The 20,365-nt window shown below is 36.7% G+C and overlaps 1 protein-coding gene across 5 annotated transcripts in view; it reads left to right on the top strand.

The window, feature by feature from the left end:
* The window catches only part of LOC115679295 (callose synthase 9), a 36,417-nt gene that overhangs the window by 11,466 nt on the left and 4,586 nt on the right, over positions 1-20,365 (top strand). For all 5 annotated transcript variants that reach the window (XM_056309055.1, XM_030602899.2, XM_056309057.1 and 2 more), the window contains exons 12-49: positions 145-221; positions 304-382; positions 507-629; positions 1,322-1,424; positions 1,586-1,709; positions 1,813-1,996; positions 2,102-2,154; positions 2,333-2,393; positions 2,482-2,563; positions 3,180-3,229; positions 4,122-4,208; positions 4,355-4,440; positions 4,570-4,594; positions 4,798-4,892; positions 5,042-5,123; positions 5,273-5,436; positions 5,626-5,746; positions 7,397-7,494; positions 7,579-7,669; positions 7,766-7,926; positions 8,010-8,119; positions 8,720-8,854; positions 11,272-11,340; positions 11,417-11,594; positions 11,734-11,848; positions 12,115-12,234; positions 12,769-12,884; positions 13,002-13,085; positions 13,165-13,277; positions 14,300-14,352; positions 14,440-14,616; positions 15,470-15,517; positions 17,701-17,859; positions 18,775-18,888; positions 18,968-19,056; positions 19,135-19,293; positions 19,372-19,474; positions 19,827-19,946. In XM_056309055.1, the coding sequence (XP_056165030.1) occupies positions 145-221; positions 304-382; positions 507-629; positions 1,322-1,424; positions 1,586-1,709; positions 1,813-1,996; positions 2,102-2,154; positions 2,333-2,393; positions 2,482-2,563; positions 3,180-3,229; positions 4,122-4,208; positions 4,355-4,440; positions 4,570-4,594; positions 4,798-4,892; positions 5,042-5,123; positions 5,273-5,436; positions 5,626-5,746; positions 7,397-7,494; positions 7,579-7,669; positions 7,766-7,926; positions 8,010-8,119; positions 8,720-8,854; positions 11,272-11,340; positions 11,417-11,594; positions 11,734-11,848; positions 12,115-12,234; positions 12,769-12,884; positions 13,002-13,085; positions 13,165-13,277; positions 14,300-14,352; positions 14,440-14,616; positions 15,470-15,517; positions 17,701-17,859; positions 18,775-18,888; positions 18,968-19,056; positions 19,135-19,293; positions 19,372-19,474; positions 19,827-19,946 (4,008 nt within the window). The remainder of the gene's footprint in view (positions 1-144; positions 222-303; positions 383-506; positions 630-1,321; positions 1,425-1,585; positions 1,710-1,812; positions 1,997-2,101; positions 2,155-2,332; positions 2,394-2,481; positions 2,564-3,179; positions 3,230-4,121; positions 4,209-4,354; positions 4,441-4,569; positions 4,595-4,797; positions 4,893-5,041; positions 5,124-5,272; positions 5,437-5,625; positions 5,747-7,396; positions 7,495-7,578; positions 7,670-7,765; positions 7,927-8,009; positions 8,120-8,719; positions 8,855-11,271; positions 11,341-11,416; positions 11,595-11,733; positions 11,849-12,114; positions 12,235-12,768; positions 12,885-13,001; positions 13,086-13,164; positions 13,278-14,299; positions 14,353-14,439; positions 14,617-15,469; positions 15,518-17,700; positions 17,860-18,774; positions 18,889-18,967; positions 19,057-19,134; positions 19,294-19,371; positions 19,475-19,826; positions 19,947-20,365) is intronic.

Here is a 20,365-nt window from a genome sequence, read left to right on the forward strand (position 1 = left end):
TATGAATGCCATCTTGATCGTAGATTGAGATGAGATGCTCCATCTCTTGTTAAAAAAAGCTGAATTGCATTTTCACTCGCATCATGGGAGTGTTAGTCATCAATTCCTGCTTTCCGTTTTATCTTTGTAACGTGTAACATACAGGAGGCTGGAAACAATGACAATGGCAGGGCTCCGCATTCTTCCTGGAGAAACTATGATGATTTTAACGAATACTTCTGGTAATGTTTGGTATCCGTTTTGTGTCTATCATTAGTTGCTTTCTCTTTGATGGTTGACTAAATGTTATGGCACTTTTGGCAGGTCGCTTCGTTGCTTTGAACTGAGCTGGCCATGGCGAAAAAATTCCTCCTTCTTTCAAAAGCCAAAACCAAGGACGAAGGTATAAATCCAGCCTTTGCATTTGTTTTTCTGCTTATGCATGTTTTACTTGCCCTTTAATCCTCCTATTTTTCTGCTTATGCATGTTGACCAGTATTTCTTTTTTTTCTTTTCCCTTATTACAGATTCTTCTTCAAACTAGTGGAAGTAAGCGCCGGGGGAAAACATCATTTGTGGAGCACCGCACTTTCCTTCATATTTACCATAGCTTCCATCGACTCTGGATCTTTCTAGTTATGATGTTTCAGGTTTGCAAGAGTCTAATTTGAATAACTCCGTTTTTCCTTGTTTCCTTGTCTACTTGATGTGCTCTCTTAAATCACTCAGTTTTTACGTATAAGTCTCCAAAGCTCATTATGTGAAAACAAAATGCTAAATCTATTTTGCATTAGCTTTTTGATTGCTTATATGCCTTTCAATCTGCAAACTTGACGTTGGGGCATAATTCTCCTCCATTTCTGTTCTCGAGTCTAAAATGCATACTGCTTGATTGCATGCTTAATATCATGCTTTTTTTTTGTTGCTAAAACTGCTTAATATCATACTTTATGTTTGTTAAATTGTGTACTTTCTCGTCTCTTTAATCTCTTTCTCTCTCTCTCTCTCTCTCTCTCTCTCTCTCTCTCTCTCAAGCACTCATTGCATGTTTCTTTTCTCTTATATTCCTACTCAGCTTCTGAGGCTTTTCAATGTCGAACGTAAGACCCTATCTCTCTGTTAGAACTATTTTATGACATTTTTGGTCTCCTTTCACTGTGATTTTGATTAGTCAAGGCTTCTATGGAATCTACGTAATGGATTTTCTTGACCTTCTTTTGGAGAAATGCTAGTCTACAGATGTGTTTTTGCGTGGTGCTATAGTTTTATATTTACTACTTTTACAGAGTTATGATGCTGATTTCATTCTTTTTTATGACGTGATTTTGTACTCTTGCTTTAGGGACTCACGATAATTGCCTTCAATAACGGGCATTTTAACTCCAACACTCTTCGGGAGGTTCTGAGTCTAGGCCCAACATTCGTGGTGATGAAATTTATTGAAAGTGTGTTTTCTCTAAAACTACTGGCTATTTTTGTCATTCTGAGATGGTTTTTTTTTTCCCATAGAAATCTCTCACTTTTCGAAGATCTCACCTTTCAAGAGATGCTATTGCTATTAATTCTTCATTATTTGGCCTGATCAAGTTGCATTTTCATGATGAAGGTGTCCTGGATATAGTGATGATGTATGGTGCATATTCAACTACGAGGCGTCTTGCGGTCTCTCGAATTTTTCTCCGCTTCCTTTGGTTTACTGCTGCTTCAGTTTTTATATCTTTCCTCTATGTGTATGTATTCTTGCATTCGTCTTAATTTTCATTTCCCCTTGACTTGTATTCAGTTTATTAGTATAGTTAACTCCCTCTTTTTGCGGTTGTGAATACACTGCAGGAAGGCTCTCCAGGAGCAGAATCAAGCAGATTCGTTTGTATATAGGTTGTATGTGATTGTTATTGTCATCTATGCTGGTTTCCAGTTTTTCCTTAGTATGTTAATGCGGATACCAGCCTGCCATCGTATGACAAATCAATGTGATCGCTGGCCTTTGATCCGCTTCCTGAAATGGATGCGTCAGGTTCTCTTTATTTTTTATTTCCGTGCTTTTCTCTTGCCAACTAGTCTATTATCTAATAGTTGACAGTTTGCCCTTTCTGCTTGGTTTGCCTTTCTGTTTTTACAGGAAAGATATTATGTGGGACGTGGCATGTATGAGAGGACTAGTGATTTTTTCAAGTAATATTAAGACGTCTAATTGGGCGATCCATTTTTTTCAGCTTTAACTTCGTTTGCTCATATCTGTGTTATTCGTCTCTATATCTCTGTGTCTATTAAAGTAGTCTCAATCGTGTTGGTAGAACGTCAACTTCGAGTCTAAGTTGATTTTCTGATGTGGATGATCTTGAAATTGCAGGTACATGATCTTTTGGCTGGTCATATTGAGCGCAAAGTTTTCTTTTGCATATTTTCTTCAGGTTCATGATAGCTCTTCTAGTGATAATTATTGTCATGAGATTTGATGTTTGTGTGTCTTTAAATTGCTTTGAATCCTGTATTTTGCAGATCAAACCTTTAGTGAAGCCAACAAGAGATATAGTTGAAGAGGATAATCTGACATATTCGTGGCATGATTTTGTATCAAAAAGTAAGGCAGTTCTGTTCTGCAATGCTGTCTTGCCTTAAAACCAAATATCCTATGTTAATATGCATTCTTTGTGATCGTATGTAATTTAAATTTGACATAAAACTCTCTCTAGCATTTTCTAAAGAAACTTCCGATGCCTGGCATTTGATTTATTTACAAGTATGTTAAATTGTCTTGTAATATACAAGAGTTTAGAAGGGATGGTCGCGTGCAAAGAATAAATCGAGTTAACAAAATACAAGACAGGTTATCTATTATGGTGTTCTAAACATCTAATATGCTTCTCCCTCTAGAGTTCTTGCTTTGCTTTAAGGTTCAATCTTGTATTCAAGGACCTTTTGATTGAAGTCTGCTGCTTTAAGTTGTGAAAACAGCTTCGCAAAATATGTTGCAAGGGGATAGCTGCATATAATGGACAGTCCTTTCCTGACTGTTGTGTAGCGGGGAGGTTTATGTATTGGGGTTGCCCTGTTTTCCTTTTTTTATTAAAATGAGGGTAACCAAATGGCGACCTTTAGCATCTTTTGTTTTGCCTGATAATTTGCTTTTCTTATAATCCCCATTTGTTTCCCCTGTTTATGCCATTTGGTGGTCTATAATGTTCATTTTATTGCAGATAACCACAATGCTTTGACAGTTGCCAGCTTATGGGCTCCTGTGGTTGCTGTAAGTTGGGATGCCTATTTCAGTTTTCTCCTTTGATTTTGTAAAGTCATTGAGACCCCCCACTGGCCCTGAATTATGCAGATTATTGTGTTTGTGGTAGGATGCAAGATAGGTTCTGTAATTCACTCCTTACCCTGTACCTTCTAATTTTTGTCTGGTCATAAAGATGTAATTTAACTAGTTATTGGGTTTGCCAGAAACTGATGGATATTTTATGCTATGTTAGAGTGATGGGAAGTCTAAGGTTGGTAATCTGAGAAAATAAAGTTGTAATTCCAAATAAAGTGATGACATATTGCGTCTGACCCCCTCACTAGTGGCAGCAGCTTCATCACCACAAACTCCCCTATGCCACTATCTCCTAGCAGCATCCCCAGCACTACATCATCACCACCACGACGCTACCACGACCTCCATCTATTTACCAGCTCCTTCATGTCATGTCTCTACATTATCAACCTTTCTGCTGAATTTGAGATAGTTTAGCAACTCTTGGTTTCTTTTGTCTTTGGGGGTGGGGGGAGGACCTGCCATTTTACATAAAAAGAAAAGGAAGAATTGAGTAAAAGAATCTGATTCTTTGCAGCTTCTAGCTTTCACTTTTGGTTTTTAAATAGAAAAAATGTAAAATTGCAATTTAAAATGGAGGATTATAATATACTTTGAAAAGTTCTTGAATTACAGCCACAACTGAAAGCCAACATCTCCAAAAGCCACGACCACTCCAAATCGATCATATACTTTTTTATAGGAAGACTTCCTTTCGCATATAGATTCTTTGATGTCATTTCAACATTGTAATTGTAATTATGCTCTTTTTTTGTCGAAAGCATTTTTTTATTGTGTTTATTGATGTTTTTTTGTTCCTCTGTTTCTTATTTGATTTCTTCAGATTTATCTTTTGGATATTTATGTGTTTTACACCATCATATCTGCTGTGTGGGGATTTTTACTTGGGGCGCGAGATCGTCTTGGGGAGGTAATTTTTCCCTTTTACTCTTCACTTGTAAGTAGATGGAGGACGTACCCATTTGCATGTTTCTTTGTTTTTTATCTTTATGCCTTCAGCTTAAATTTTCAAGCCATTTATTCTCTGAAAGTCAAATGTATGCTGTAATATTGCAGATCAGGTCATTGGAAGCTGTCCACAGACTTTTCGAGCAATTTCCCAGTGCATTTATGGACCACCTCCATGCTCCACTTCCCAACAGGTCTGACCTATTTCTCACTTTTTATTCTATTAACATCTCATGATAATTTGAAGTATTTATTCGATTCCTAGTGAGCAATATTTTGCCCTTGGATACCATCTTATTTCTTTATGGACTCATCTTTTTCAGGACTTCAAACCTACTCTCCAACCAGGTGACCTTTTTGCTAGTTGAATTATGATAAACATAGAAAGCTATGATAAGCATAGAAAGCTCTTAAGATCGTTTAGTACTTATGCAAAAACTGTATTTTATCCCCATGGACTTACATATCTTATCATCTTACCAAACATATATTTTTGAAGTTCGTCTTTGCGCTTGAACGCTAAGGTACTTGCTGACTTTATTCATGCAAAGGTTGTGGAGAAGAATAAAGTGGATGCTGCTCATTTTGCCCCCTTCTGGAATGAAATTATGAAGAACCTCAGAGAAGAAGACTATATCACTAACCTGTAAGCATAGACATGTGCTTTGATTATGTCACTGACCTTAAAGGGTGGCTTTGATAATTTCTCATTTTTATGATACATAATCTGCCTATTAGATTCTGCTTTTGTTTGCTCTAAGATACTTATTTTATAGTATTACTTGCTTTTTCAAGAGAAATGGAGTTGCTTTTGATGCCTAAGAATTCTTGGAAACTGCCCTTGGTGCAATGGCCCCTCTTTCTTCTCGCAAGCAAGGTAAGTCTCCCCCAATTTTCCCTTCGCGCAAAAGATAAAAATGACATCTTCACCTTCTTCTCCAGAGATTGATTTATGCATTTATCCTGTAACATGCATCTTATCTTTGCCTCTTTGCAGAGTTCATGTTTCTGTTAATATAAATGCAGATATTTATAGCAAAGGATATCGCTGTCGATAGTAAAGAGTCGTCGCAAGATGAGCTATGGGAAAGGATCTATAGAGATGACTACATGAAATATGCCGTGGAAGAGTGCTTTTATTCCATCAAGTATATTTTGACAGAAATACTTGATGGAGAAGGAAGGATGTGGTAAGCATACTTGGTAATTTTAATTGTCAAGTGAGTTGATATAGTAGATGTTTTGTCTTGTGATCGAGCTCTTTTTTTGATTTCTTGAGGCCTTTAGTAGAATTACCTTACCTTAAGAAAAAATGTCAATTGTCAGAGTCAGCTACTGAACAGTTAAGTTGTCTTAATGCTGTCCTATTCCCCTGCCAGGGTTGAGAGAGTATATGAGGACATTGAAGCAAGTATAAAGAAAAAGAGCATTCTTGTGGATTTTCAGATGAATAAGCTGTCGTTAGTGATTTCAAGAGTAACGGCACTCATGGGAATGTTGGTTCGTATACTGTCCCTACTGCTGGAATTTCTTGTGCTTCGCAGACTGATGGAGAAAGTACTGTTTATTGCGTTGGCAGTCATGATGTATATGCGTGTTTTGAGCTATTGGTTGTGCCTTACTTGCATATCAAATACTGGTTTCAGTATAAAAGTTTCTCTAAAGACAATTAGCTGAATGCAGTTGTCATCTATTTTCTAAATAAATTTTTATATGTCCTGTCTTTGCACATTGTGCCTTTTATTAGGGTTTTATCATTATAATTGCTTCTTTTCTCCTTGATTTTTTGCCTGAATATATGCTCCATAAATGGAGTGATTGGGGGAAAATTGAAGTGCAAAGATGATTTTTGTCTAATTATATTCTTGAGCTGCGTGTGGGGAGGCTGAAAGGATAGTTCCATTCTATCAAAAGAAGTATGAAACTACTTTCTCTTAGGCGTTTTATATTCAGATTTTCTTCTCTTCGGTGTCCAGGGCCGGTGCAGTGGCCTTGACCTTTCCAAACTCACCTTTTCACCCAGGATCGGTGAGGTGTCTATTAGATAGAATCTTAAGGAATTGTAATACTGCTAGATTGATAAACTTACGTAATATTTTGCAAGTCTCATACATATAGGATTATAAAGCTTCAAACTACTTAACTAAGCAATTACTGACATTAGTGGTTAAAGCTTTAAATTAAATATTTTAATTGAATAAAAGTTCATTTGCAGAACTACACTTGCTAAGTTTGTTCCATCCAAAATACTTAAACTGGTTCCTAAAATAAATGCAGATTATGCATTTACGGGCCCAAATATGTTAGGAATTGCTGAAAATTATAAATATAAATGTAAAGTTTGACTTTTGAAATAGATTACTAGTATTTCAACTTTGAGTGCACATTATAATTAAATTACTGATCTAGCTTAGCATTAAGCAAATAATTGGAAAAATTCACTTCTAACACTGAAAACGAAAGATACATAAAGCTATATATCGGTCAGCGATGGTTCTTGGCTGGTAAGGAGTGACGCTTGTTGTTGAAGCATTGGTTGAGCATATGCAGAAGACACGGATATCCTTGACTCTGGTTGTGAACAGTGAACCTGAATTGATTTGTATGTTTCTCTGAAGATGAAGAAGAGTTTATCCCTTCTTTTTATTTTTTTATTTTTTTTGTCATTACACATTGTGAAATTCATGTTTTGATGAGTAATGGCTTTTGAGCTGCCTTAATTGGGATTCGGCTTCCTTAAGCCCAAAAAAATTCAATGTAGGAACATGACCCTGCAGCTTAAGTTAATCCCGAGCTTGTAAGAGTCAAAATGTGATCTCAACACGTTTACCAATTCAACTTGTGGGTTCTGCTGACTGATTTCAACTCAGGCTACTTGATTTTTAACTGTTGAAATGTTTTCAATGAGTTGGGTTGCGATTTTATGAGTCAACCTGGGATTTGCTTCTGCAGGAAAACTCTCAAAATATGGAGATACTGAACGAGAAAAATTCAATCATTTTACTTTGTTTCTCTTTTTTTGGGGGGTGGGGGCTTTATTGCATGTGCGGATTTAAGTACGCTGACAGTGATCTGGGCTATTATTTTGATCACTTCTATGCTGTTCCATCCATGGATATGTCATATTATCTTCAAATGTTTATCGTACAGAGAGAGTCAGAGACAGCGGATTCAGAGAAAGGAGCGATAAAGGCTGTTCAAGATCTCTATGATGTTGTGCGATACGATGTGCTTTCAATAAATATGAGGTTGCCCATGTTGCAATATATCTTCATAATTTTAAATAAAGTGGTGTTTGCTTTATTTCTAAGTTCTGTTGCATTTATGTTCAGGGAAAACTATGATACGTGGAATATTTTGGCCAAAGCACGGGCTGAAGGCCGTTTATTTTCAAAATTGAAGTGGCCCAGGGATGCAGATCTGGTAAAACTTATGCCGTTTGACATTGTTGTTCTTCCCTCCTTCCTTATTGCATTGTGCTTTTCATGTCAGAATTGATGAACCTTTGTTGATCTGCAGAAAGGACAAGTCAAGAGGTTATTTTCATTGATAACAATAAAAGATTCTGCTTCCAATGTCCCAAGGAATCTTGAGGCAAGACGTAGGTTGCAGTTCTTCACCAACTCTCTATTTATGGACATGCCTCCAGCCAAACCTGTCCGAGAGATGATGCCCTTCAGGCAATAGCTTTTCTTCAGTGCCTTTTCTTCTTTTTCTTGTAAGTGCTACATCACTGAATATATTGTGATTGCCTTATATGCAGTGTTTTCACTCCATACTACTCCGAGATTGTACTGTATAGCTTGTCTGAACTCCAGAAGAAAAATGAGGATGGAATATCCATTTTATTTTACCTCCAGAAGATATTTCCAGGTACTTCAATTAATCTTCTTGGTATGTTTATTCAGTCTTTTGCTTATATAGTTTTGATTGTACATTTCCAGGATGGACCATCAATTTTCTGTGTTTATTAGAGCTTTCCAGAAGTTTTCTTTTTTTGCTGAATATCCACAGGGTGTTTGAATTTGTCAATTTTGCTCAAATCTGTTTTTGCTGCATTTTACAAATTGTTGTCCCTTGGTGGACTCATTATTCCAGGCTAAAGAATGTCTGATTGAGCATGTTCAATGCTGACCTGTGCATACGGACAGTTGGAGGAGCATACGCACTCCATAAATAGAGTGAGAAAAAGTAGAGCAAATAGGAAAGACTTGTCTTGTTGTTATAAGAAATGTGTATCATAGAAGAACTCGGTGCAAAAATCATCCATCGTGATGAATAGTACCTGTTTGTGGCTATAGTGCAGTTAAGCTATTGAGTTGATTATAGAATATAATGATTTTTGATAGACTTATGGGTGAAAAATGCTCATTTGGTCACTGCTAAATGTTAGTGTTTGCAGTATTTTTCTGATGATGGAAAATTTCTGTAATTAATTTTTCTATTGGATACATCAAATGACTTTTCCCCCAGATGAGTGGAAAAATTTCCTTGCTCGAATTGGACGTGATGAAAGTGCACTGGAGTCGGAATTGCTTGATAGTCCCAACGATATCCTAGAACTCCGTTTTTGGGCCTCTTATCGCGGACAAACATTGGCAAGAACAGGTGATTTCCTATATCTATAAAGTATTTTTATTCATCGTTGGTCTATAAGAGGGGTTGCTTCTTCTTCATCATCATGCACTCTTTTGCACTTTCTGTTTAAGCTTTGAATTGGGATACTTTCCATGCTAAGCTCGGGATATTGCTTTTGGGCATGGGAATGTGCCATCAAATTGTTATGAATGGAAAATTATGACTGTGTCAATTGTCATTTGAACTAGTACTAACTAATGTTTATAGTTGAGATCTTTTTTCTTGTGCTATTTCTATATGGCGATTCTCATGCGTGGAACTTGCTGTTCTTCTTCTTATTCTATTTATTACTTCTGGCAGTGGTGGTTCTGAGTTGTAGTCAGTCTGTTTCTTATCCATCTCAAAATCGAGTTCTCGTGAAGATTCCTTTTAAGAAACAATTTTTCTTATGATCGGAGACACTAGGCGAAATCAAGTGAAAATAGTGCGAAAGTGCTTATGCCTTGTTGGGTTCTGGGTTCTTTTTTGTTGAAGGATCTGAAAAAAATGGGACCCTATTTTTCTGTTTTTTGAGTAAGAGATCCTTGGAACATAGATCACCCAAAAGAAAATCTATAGTGTTTTATTTTTATTTTTATGTTGGCAGTTTTTGTGTATTCTAAATGTTTCTGCACAACAGAACTTCAAGATGTCATAGACTGACCTACCTTAAATGGCCTTTAATTTTGATCATCCTTCTCACTGGCTCTTCTATCTCTCCTGGGCATTAGTGACAAATAGTGACTGGTGCTTATCTATTTTCTTATCACAATGGCGAACCCAGTCCATTCCCATTGCTTGATGAGATAAAAAGATGCTGTTGTTTATTTATTTAATGTAATTCAAGACAACCCTGAAGTGTTATCTCTTAAGTCAATGGTGTTTTGCTTAGAAGACCTTTCACTTCTAGATGATCTCAAATTCAAATGATGGAGGAGTAACAGGAATTGCTTATTGGTTCCACACTCAGGCACAAGTGCATCCAATGGAGTCCGGATGGATGTGGCTAAATTCATGATATTAATATACTCCTATGTGCCGGAAAAAAATAAATAAATTGCTGGAAGTTTAAAGTACATTGTGTCTGAAAGTTGATTAAGCTGGAAATATGAAGTTTATCGGTGAAGGAAACTAAATATACGGATACTGCACTACTAGACCTGAAAAGCATGGGAAACGATAAAAGATAAACGCTTGCTTTATGCCGTGTTGTTGGCTTGTTCTCATCTTTCTCTGGCTTAAATTTCATCTTAACAGGCTTGCTCTTGCAAATGATGGTTTGTCCATATCAGTTTCCACGTTTTAAATTTCTATCCTCCACTGACCATTCTCCTCGTGTTTGCCAACTGTCCAGTGGTCTCTACCACTTCACAACCATTTTATCGAGGCATGATTGCAACATGTCCAATGCGACTTCACATCCTTTGACCTTGTGATTTTCCATGAAACTTTCTTCAGCACTGAGTTCTAACTGCCAAAGAGCACTCGCATTTTAAAGAAAATTATTTTCTTTTAAATCTATGTCGTAGTCGACCAGACCACAATATTAGGCCATGTAACTCCCTCCATTTTTCCCTGCAGCCTATAAAGTCTTTGGAGACTCTACTCATTGTTGGCTGCCTAGTGAACACTGACTTCCTGTAATGAACACCGCACACGTAAATATGGGCTCTAACAAGTAGACATTGTTTGGAACCCCCATGGCTACTTACTAAAAGCCACATGCGGCTCATGTGGCTTTTGAAAGATTCATTATTACGTTGATTCCAAGTATAAGGGTCTGTCTGGAAGACTTACACTATTTTCTATTTACTAATTCTGAATCTTGCAGCGGATGCATTTTGACTTTTTTTTAACACTAAACCCCTAAACTTAATAATATACGAATGGCGACCCGTAGATTCACATATATTTCTTTCATTTAATTTTGATGGGAAAATCTTATGCTTCATTGTAAATAAACATGCCCTAAAATACTTTACGCCACAAAAGTATGTACGGCTAGTTTTGCAGACATCATTACCTTGGAAGTGAAACTGTTGATTTTGCTCATTGTTCATGGATTTGTGCACTCTCATCACAGACTACATTGCATTTATCTGTGAATATCGACTGATCTGAAATATAACATTGTCCTGCTGGCATATGTGTTTTGAAGAACTTGTAGCAATGGAGGAAATTCTTCAACCTAAAACAGTTCTGCCTATCAAATGAGCATTCTGCACACCCTAATATTTGTAAATTTCTTTTTTGTTTTCGTAATTTGCTTTTTTCAATTCATTGATAATTTTTCGTGCATGTATTAAATAAGTTGCTAATTCTTTTTTTACATGGGAAGATAATTTTGTTCGAGTTAATTATCTGATTAATCCACTTTCTCTAACATATGATTTGGCGGAGATTTGCAGTTCGTGGGATGATGTATTACAGAAAAGCACTTGTGCTTCAGAGCTACTTGGAAAGACTTGGTTCGGCAGGTTGGCTTCGAGGCCTTTCATATACATGTGATAGGATGGCTTTCACTGTCTTACTTATGCTTGATTGATATTTCAGATGTTGAAGCTGCAGTTTCAAGCAGCGATGTAACTGATACTCAAGGGTTCGAATTTTCACCTGAAGCGAGGGCGCAGGCAGATCTGAAGTTCACATATGTAGTGACATGTCAGATTTATGGAAAGCAGAAGGAGGAGCAGAAACCTGAGGCGGCCGACATTGCAATGTTAATGCAAAGGTAACATTTAGCTCTATTTCTTGTTGCCTGCTTTCCTGTATCTCATTAGATGCCATATCTCTGCTCATATGGAAACACCTTTAGATTTGTAACTTCATATTTGATGCATGTGTGGATTTATGTCTATTTTGTGTCCTAGAAATGAAGCGCTACGCGTTGCTTTTATCGATGAGGTTGAGACTTTGAAGGATGGAAAAGTCCACAAAGAATTCTACTCGAAGCTTGTAAAGGCTGATGTAAATGGAAAAGATATGGTTAGTTTTCTTCTTTGTTGTGTTCTGAGGTAGCTATCTTTTAATTTACTTGATTCTCTTAGTTGATTTTCTGATTTTCTCTTACAATGTCCAAAGAGTCATGGTGATCACATATTCTGTTGTAAGAAATGACCTGTTATTGCCTTTTTTAAGCCCTTAAGATGGTGCAGTTTTTGCTTCCCTCTTTTGCTTTCTTAAAATCTGTATGTACACATTTTGTGCATATAAAGAGCTTTCTGTTGCTTTGCCTGTTAACTTTCTTTCAGGAAATCTACTCCATTAAATTGCCTGGAAATCCAAAACTTGGCGAGGGAAAACCTGAGAACCAGAACCATGCCATTATATTTACTCGTGGAAATGCAGTTCAGACCATTGACATGAATCAGGTAGTTGAATCCTAGAGCTTCTCTTCAAGCTTTATTGGGTCCTCCTATTTGTATTTGATACTAATTATTAAGGAGACATCGAATATTGGATTCTGTTTGGTGATCTTTCTGCTGTGTTGCGAAATTAGTTCCATAATTGCATCACATATAATTACTATTTCTCCCTTTGTTTTTCCATTATCAGCCGTCAAGATTCAGCGTCTTTTCCATTTCTTTTTGGTTTTAAAGGCTGAGCAATATTCATTTACGTATAGAACTGCGAGTTTCCCTCTATTTCATGATGCATTTCTTGACTAAAAACATGTCGCCTTGTTATGAGACAGCAGTGGTTTCTTTTGTTGTTTTCCCTTAAAGTTTCTTAAACTGTCAGTGTGGTATCTTCATATTCTTGTCTTATCCTTTCCATTGTCTCTCTACTGTCTGGTTTACAATTTGTAAAGGTTCTTGTATGATCATACTCCTGTGCATACACCAGACAGGAACTGTTATTTTCTCGAAGCTTTTGGTTATTCTAATGCAAGTCATTTAATTCAGGATAATTATTTCGAAGAGGCATTGAAAATGAGAAATCTCCTTGAAGAATTCCGTCGTGATCATGGTATCCGTCCTCCTACAATTTTGGGTGTTAGAGAACACGTTTTTACTGGAAGGTACATTCCTTTGATGTTAGGCATATGATATAGGTAGATCCAAGGAAACATCAAGCAAATCTCATTGTATATTCATTCCCTTCTTTTTCTTGTGTTTGTATGTGTGATGACCTGCAGTGTGTCTTCTTTAGCCTTATTCATGTCTAATCAAGAAACCAGCTTTGTAACAATGGGACAACGCGTTCTTGCAAATCCTCTGAAGTAAGTAAACTACATGGTTCCTGTTTTTCGACTGACCTTTCGGAATGAGTGCCGGGAAAATAACCTTTTATATTTTCAGGGTTCGTATGCATTATGGTCATCCTGATGTATTTGATAGAGTTTTTCATATAACTCGGGGTGGAATAAGCAAGGCCTCTCGTGTCATCAACATCAGTGAAGATATCTATTCAGGTTTTGACATGATGAATATTTTTGTTTACAATAGAATCTTGTATGAAAAACTACAGTATACTTGTTATATTATTGTCATATTACTAGCTGTACCTTTATCTCAGTTTTTAGCTCTCTACAGAACCATTTTTTGCTTCAAGCCTCCTGGAAGTAGCCTTGATAATGCGCATAGTCAGGGAAAACAGTGCTGGTTTTAGGGGATGAAATTTTGCTTGTGATACTGTTCGAACTAAAGAGCTGCATCATTCTGATTTTTATTAGCATCTCTATGTTCTCTTTTCAATGGTTTCGATAGTCAGTCGGAGAATTATTTATCGACTATGCATAATCTTGTGTAATCTCTGAGTTATTACATGGCTATTCTCGGGGGATTATAAAGTTGACTTTTTCAACATAAAAAAAAAGAGGAAAAGCCGGAGAAGAAGAAGAACAGTGTTTTTTTCCATTAAGTTCGGTCCGTCTCTTGAATAGTTCCACTACTGATACATATTTGCTTTGCATTTTATAGCTCTACTCCTGCTTCCTTGGACAGAAGATAGTGTTATAGATTCTCATCGCTTATTTGAGCATCTTGACTTTCTATGATGAATTGCTGCCTGCAACGAGCTTTCTTCATCTCATCTTCGATCGTTGGCATGTGGACCTCTAAATTTGTAAATCTTTATTCATGCAGGATTGAATACCCACCTACAGGACACGATAACTAAATTTGTACATGTTGGCGACTCCTAATTCAAAAACGGTACTAAAATTGAGTGCACCATTAAGAAGAGCCACGCACAGAATATAAGGGCCAAAATAAGGAGAGCCAGACACAGAATTAATAGCAATTGGGCCATTAAGAAAATGCAATTAGGCTTTGATCCTGTACTAAAATTGTGCACCATTTTTCTCTTGACGTTTAAGTTCCTAGAAAATGGTGTGGATTATATTAATTTCGTATGTGATAGTGTTTTCTCCATTCCTTCTATTCTCCATTAGCGATCCGTGGAAGTTTCTAACAATTTGGGGATAAACGCCAGGGTTTAACTCCACGCTACGCCAAGGAAATATTACCCATCATGAGTATATTCAAGTAAGATCTCCCATATTATATTAGAATTCTCGATTTTTATATCCAGTTCATTTTACTTCGAGCACAATTAAGCTGTGAATATTGCAGGTTGGAAAAGGTCGAGATGTTGGGCTCAATCAGATTGCTTTATTTGAAGGGAAGGTTGCTGGGGGCAATGGGGAACAAGTTTTAAGCCGTGATATATACAGACTCGGACAGCTCTTTGACTTCTTTAGAATGATGTCTTTCTACTTTACCACGGTTGGATTTTACTTCTGCACTATGGTATGCTCCTTTCTTTGACTTTGACATGTGTACTATGCTTTCTTTGTGTTTCTGTCGAGTGAGCTACTGTGGATACCTGCTTACTCTCAATCTTTTCTGAAGCAAAACAAGAAAGATGCTAGGGTATTACAGTCATTAAAGTTCTAAAGATGGTATTTTCTCATTTTTCCTTTTGTGAGATGTGCTAAATGATTCTTTTTCATAAAGATTATTCTTTTTTCTTCCTTTCGATTTATGAGTAAATTGGAATTTTTGTGTCAACAATATTGGAGTGAATTCACCGGTGAATGCACTGATAACATGAAGCTACAACTGTTTTTGCTTGTCTTTTGTGCTCCATGGATTTTGTCAACTTTTTTATAGTGAGTGTCATATTTTATTCTTTTAAGCTACGTATACATCAAACACATTGTTGTATTTGCTTGTGTGCTGGTAAAGAGATTGCTTGAAATTCTGGGTTTAAAGGACAAGCAGAATGTGCTTTGTTGGTAAAAATATACTAGCAAAACAAGAATTCATAAGCAACTAGACTTCATTCTGGTGATTGCATTTCTATAAGGAGATATATGTCATATTAATATACTTATATGTGCCACATGAAATTATCTTTTGACTTCTGCTGATGTTTAGACGACCTGGTCATTGGACCATTTATTCTATTGTTACTACTTCAAAATAGACGAATTTGTTGTACAAATTGCTCTGAATTCGAAGGAAAAAGGAATATGATGAGTGTCTGCTGTTTCTTGCAAAATTTGCAAAGATAGCTGACATGAGTGGACACATACGTAGTTGCATATTAGATAGGGGCGTCTTATTGATGTTTGAATGTTTTTCCATCTTTTCCATGCAGCTAACAGTGTTGACAGTCTACATTTTTCTTTATGGGAAGACTTACTTGGTAAGATTTTTTCTTCTTTTGATAATTCAAAACCAAATTTTTTTCTTTGAGAAGATAATTTCAATATAATTGGCTTCTACTTATTGTTGCATGTTCACTTTTTGGTTTTTGAAGCATGCTAGAGATTTTTCTAGATGTGAGTTATCCAGTGTAGTTGATGCAGGTTCCTGGCCATCTGTATATTACTGTGAATTTTGCCATTCCATTCTTGGATCAAAATGCTTTGATTATACTGTGGATTACTTGTCTTCTAAATGAGCTCTTTTGACAAATTCGTTGGCATTGCCTTGGCACCCCATTGTGAATTTCTCTTTACTTATTTAAAGAAATATTACATGAGATCAGTAGTCTTGGTATGTGGGGCATAATAATGATATACACCACCTATTTTCTAAAAACGCTCCTTCAAGATGGAGTATGGTTGTTATGGATGCTCAGCTTGTTGCAAAACACTTCGATCTTGTGCCAGGTAAGGATTTGGTGAACAGGTTAGCAAACTAACTGTTGACCACTTTAACATAACTCGCTTTAATTAGTCCATACTGAAGCCTTACTTTCACAAAATTACAGTCAACCTTGAAATGCTAAGTATGCTCATGAAACATAACATTCATTCTCTTAGCTAGGGGTTTGTAGATTTCCTATATGGATCTTGTGGGAAATAGTAATGGCACATAACACTTATTCTCTGAAAAACCTAAAACTTACTTTTGACGATTCACTTACTATGGAAATTGTCAAGACCCACATACAGAAGAAATTTCAAGGTAGACGAAGTAGTTCTAGAGTTGAGAAAGATTCAGTTTTGGGCAGATACTATTCCTGTCCAGTACGATACATCAAACATCATGGATTCTTACATTACCTTTCTTTTTTATTTTTTGGATTATTTAAGAGGACCAAGTGTTATTGATGTTTGGGTGATACGGCTGTTAGTACTGCATATGTGTGTGCATATATATAATTACCTTGGAGCCTAACGTGACGGTCTATTAAGTAGTGCAACTGAATTGGTTACCTTGGTGATTTCTTTTGAGAAAAAGTTTGCAGGTCAGGATCAAATTAGGAAAAAAAAAGTAAAAATATGTTAATAGGATGTTAATCACCTCATTGTACGCGAGATGGAGGTCATTCTTTCATGGAATAGTGAGTGCTGCTTTAATTTATCTTTGGAAATTGAGGATCAGTTATTTGGAGAAATTACCTAAGAGTAAGAAAGGAGAATAAACGTGCCACTTGATGTTGATTTTGTTGAGGCTTGTTTTGCCGTTAAATTTGCTCTTGACGCACGTACGAGCTCCTCCTCTAGTCTTCAATCAAATTTGTTAAAAGCTTCAACTGCAATGGCTTTTGGTAGAGTGACTTATAGTTGAGGGCTCCTGTGGAAGTCAGTTAAGCTATTTGAGGTGGACTTATAAGTTAATGTTCTTAAAATCCTTGATAGCCAGAGAGTCTCAGGATAAGCTGTCGCTGCGCTCGAGGGGCTGATCCATGCCTTCTGGTCGCCTCCAGTCATTTAATTTATAGTTGGGATCTAAGATATCTGTGAACTTTATTTTGTATATAGTGAAGTATGTCTCCAATTCTCTGTTATTTAAGGCATTATGTATCTGATACTATCTGAGGTAGAGTGCTCTTATCGTAAGTCATGTCGAAAAGCTGAAGTAAATAAACAGCTGCGAGGCAGTTCAAGTGTTGTCCTGCAATTTAAGTTGTTTAAGATTTTCAGTATTGTAGGATAGCATTAGTCGTGGAATATTAAACCTGTCTATGTTGACTTGAATTTTCTTCAACTTGCAAGTTTCATGCTTTTTTAGCATCATCTGTTACCATATTTGACTGCCGGATGGTCGTCTTCTGAAAAAATGTGAATCCAGCATTGTAGAAAATTCGAGACCCCAAAAGGGGCACTCATAAATTTACATATACATAGACTTATATTGGAGTTACGGGTTGGATAATATTAGTGAGGAAGAATTACAGGCTCAAATTCTAGTTTCTATATCTCCAGAGTGCGGCTTAGCTGAAGCGGATATTTCTACCATGCACATTGTTGAGGAATTAAGCATTTTCCATACTAATCGGAATTTGCATTTCATCTGATATGATCATCTTTTGCACTTTTTTGTTTAGTTTATTATTCCTGTAAACGAGTATAATAACAAAACATGACCACTTTGCAGGCACTTTCTGGAGTTGGTGAGCAAATCGCAGTGAGAGCACAGATAACAGATAACACTGCTCTGAGTGCTGCTTTAAATACGCAGTTTCTCCTCCAAATTGGTGTCTTTACTGCTATACCCATGATTTTGGGTTTCATTTTGGAGCAGGGTTTTCTGAGGGTAATACATATTAAACTTTCGCCCTTCATTTCTCTGGTTGGTCAGTTTGTTATTCTTTTATTTAGATGCTGTTCATTATTTTATGTGATCTTGCTAGATGTCTAATGGCTGCTTAATATAGCTTTGCCTGTTGATCACTGAGCTCGGATGACTGCTGCTTTTTTTATGCTTAATCTAGGTTAATGACTAGTGCTATTTCTTCGTACTGCCTTCTGTTTTCATTTTACTAAGCTTTATGATGGACTGTCATCCCCTCAACTTCTGTATTGTTGCGCTAGGTCAGGGACAGGTGAAATGTTACTGCCTGATTAGTGAAGTCTAGACAAGTGAGCCTCCATGACTGGGTTAGTTTTGTCAAAGTAGTAGAGATGGGCACGTTTGTCAATGTTTCAGTTGATTGTTTGCTTTTTGCCCCATAAAAAGTGAAATGAACAGAAAACTTGGGAATTGAAATAAACATTCATCACTAGCTACTTTGCCATGAATATTCTGCATACTCAATTGAGACAAGGTCAAAAGCACATGGATCTCAGACATGGCCAGTTATGTTATAGCCGGAATATTACATCTTTGATGTAGGTTAAGATCAACATCTTCTCTGTGCAAATCAATGCCTTAGTCCGGGGAAAGGCACGTCGTTGACCATAAAGCATTATATGTTTAGGCATTATTGATAGTAAGGTTGTTCTTTGCTTATAAACCATCCTAAAGTAGATTCTTGGAGCAGTTCTTTAGTGATGTCATTAGTTTTACTAGGTAGAGTAAGTCCCGGTTCTTATGTTCTTCCTGATGCTTTAACTTTGAGAACATTGCTTTACCTCTCTTTGCATGCAAGCTGTGGTTCTTTTCATAATTTTTTGCAAAGCACCTACATCCTTATCTTTTTTTCTGTCTTTTCTCCATATACTGTTGCAGGCCCTTGTCAGTTTTATAACTATGCAGTTTCAGCTTTGTTCCGTGTTCTTCACATTCTCATTGGGTACAAGAACACATTATTTTGGCAGGACCATTCTTCATGGGGGTGCAAGGGTTTGTTATCCTACTTTACTGCTTTTTTTTCTAAAAAATATAGATTTGAAAATTGCTGAAGTTTGTTCTTTTTCAACAGTATCAAGCCACTGGTAGAGGATTTGTGGTCCGGCACATCAAATTTTCTGAGAATTATAGACTTTACTCTCGCAGTCACTTTGTTAAAGGGTACATCTCTCTCTCACTCTCTCTCTCTCTGTGGCTGTTGTGTTTGCATTGAACTAATGCTTACAATACTGTCGCCAGATTGGAAGTTGTGCTGTTGTTAGTGGTTTATCTAGCATATGGTTATAATGAAGGCGGTGCACTTTCCTACATTCTCCTCTCGGTCAGCAGTTGGTTTATGGCTATTTCTTGGCTGTTTGCTCCATATCTTTTTAATCCATCTGGATTCGAGTGGCAGAAGTAAGTACTTTATTCTATCCATACAATTGGGGTTATTTGATTTACTTCGATCTTAACTCTTATAATTTCCTCTTTCAGGACTGTGGAAGACTTCCGGGAATGGACGAATTGGCTTCTTTATAGAGGTGGTATTGGAGTTAAGGGAGCAGAGAGTTGGGAGGCTTGGTGGGAAGAGGAACTGGTATCAAATCTCATGACTACTCTTTTATTTAAGAGAAAATAAAGCTTAACCTTGTTAACTTCCATCTCCAACTCCATTCTTTGTTTTTCACCTGGATCTTTTTCTTTGATCTAATGGTCCCTTTTTCCTAAAACGCCTCCATATGTCCTTATTGCTTCTTTTTAAGGATTTAATGCCTACACTTTTTTTGGGTGCATAATATTAAATAGTGTAGCATCTTCTCTGATTTTATCTGTGTACTCTTGAGGTGTTATTATTCAGTTCAACAATTCCTAGGTCTTGAACTTTCATTGGTTATCCTAATTGTGGTTTTTCTCCCAACTTATGGATTTTGGATCATTATTGCATACAGGCACATATTCGGACCTTTAGTGGAAGGATAATGGAGACGCTATTGAGTCTGCGATTTTTCATTTTCCAGTATGGCATTGTTTACAAGTTAAACCTCCAAAAAAATGATACATCATTGACAGTAAGTTCTCTTTATTTGGTTTTATCTATAAATATCGGATAAGTTGCAGAGTTTATTAAGTAGCATTTTGGTGATAACTTGATGCACTTAGTGCAAGCTAAACACGGTGTGAACACTTATATCCTCAAGAATATGTTCCATTGTTGGAAAAGATAGTCTTGTTCAATCATGTCTCCATGGATATGGGAATAATGGATGTTCTGTAGTTGTTCTGGGGATGGGTCCAGGAGAGCACAACAGCACCCCCCAAGATTTCTCTTGCTATGAAGAAATAGCCCAATCTGTTGGCCCATAGTTGAAACATAAATTTAGGAGCCTAAGATATACTTGAGGGAGCTTTTTGCGCAATGATTCATGGATCTTTGTCCTTTCTTACATGAAATCTAGTGCCACAATCCTCTCTCTAAAATTCCACGTCT

Source organism: Syzygium oleosum, unplaced genomic scaffold (assembly GCF_021117445.2).
Source record: "Syzygium oleosum isolate NSW1041296 unplaced genomic scaffold, Sole_v2.1 Sole_v2.03, whole genome shotgun sequence".
Lineage (NCBI taxonomy): Eukaryota > Viridiplantae > Streptophyta > Magnoliopsida > Myrtales > Myrtaceae > Syzygium > Syzygium oleosum.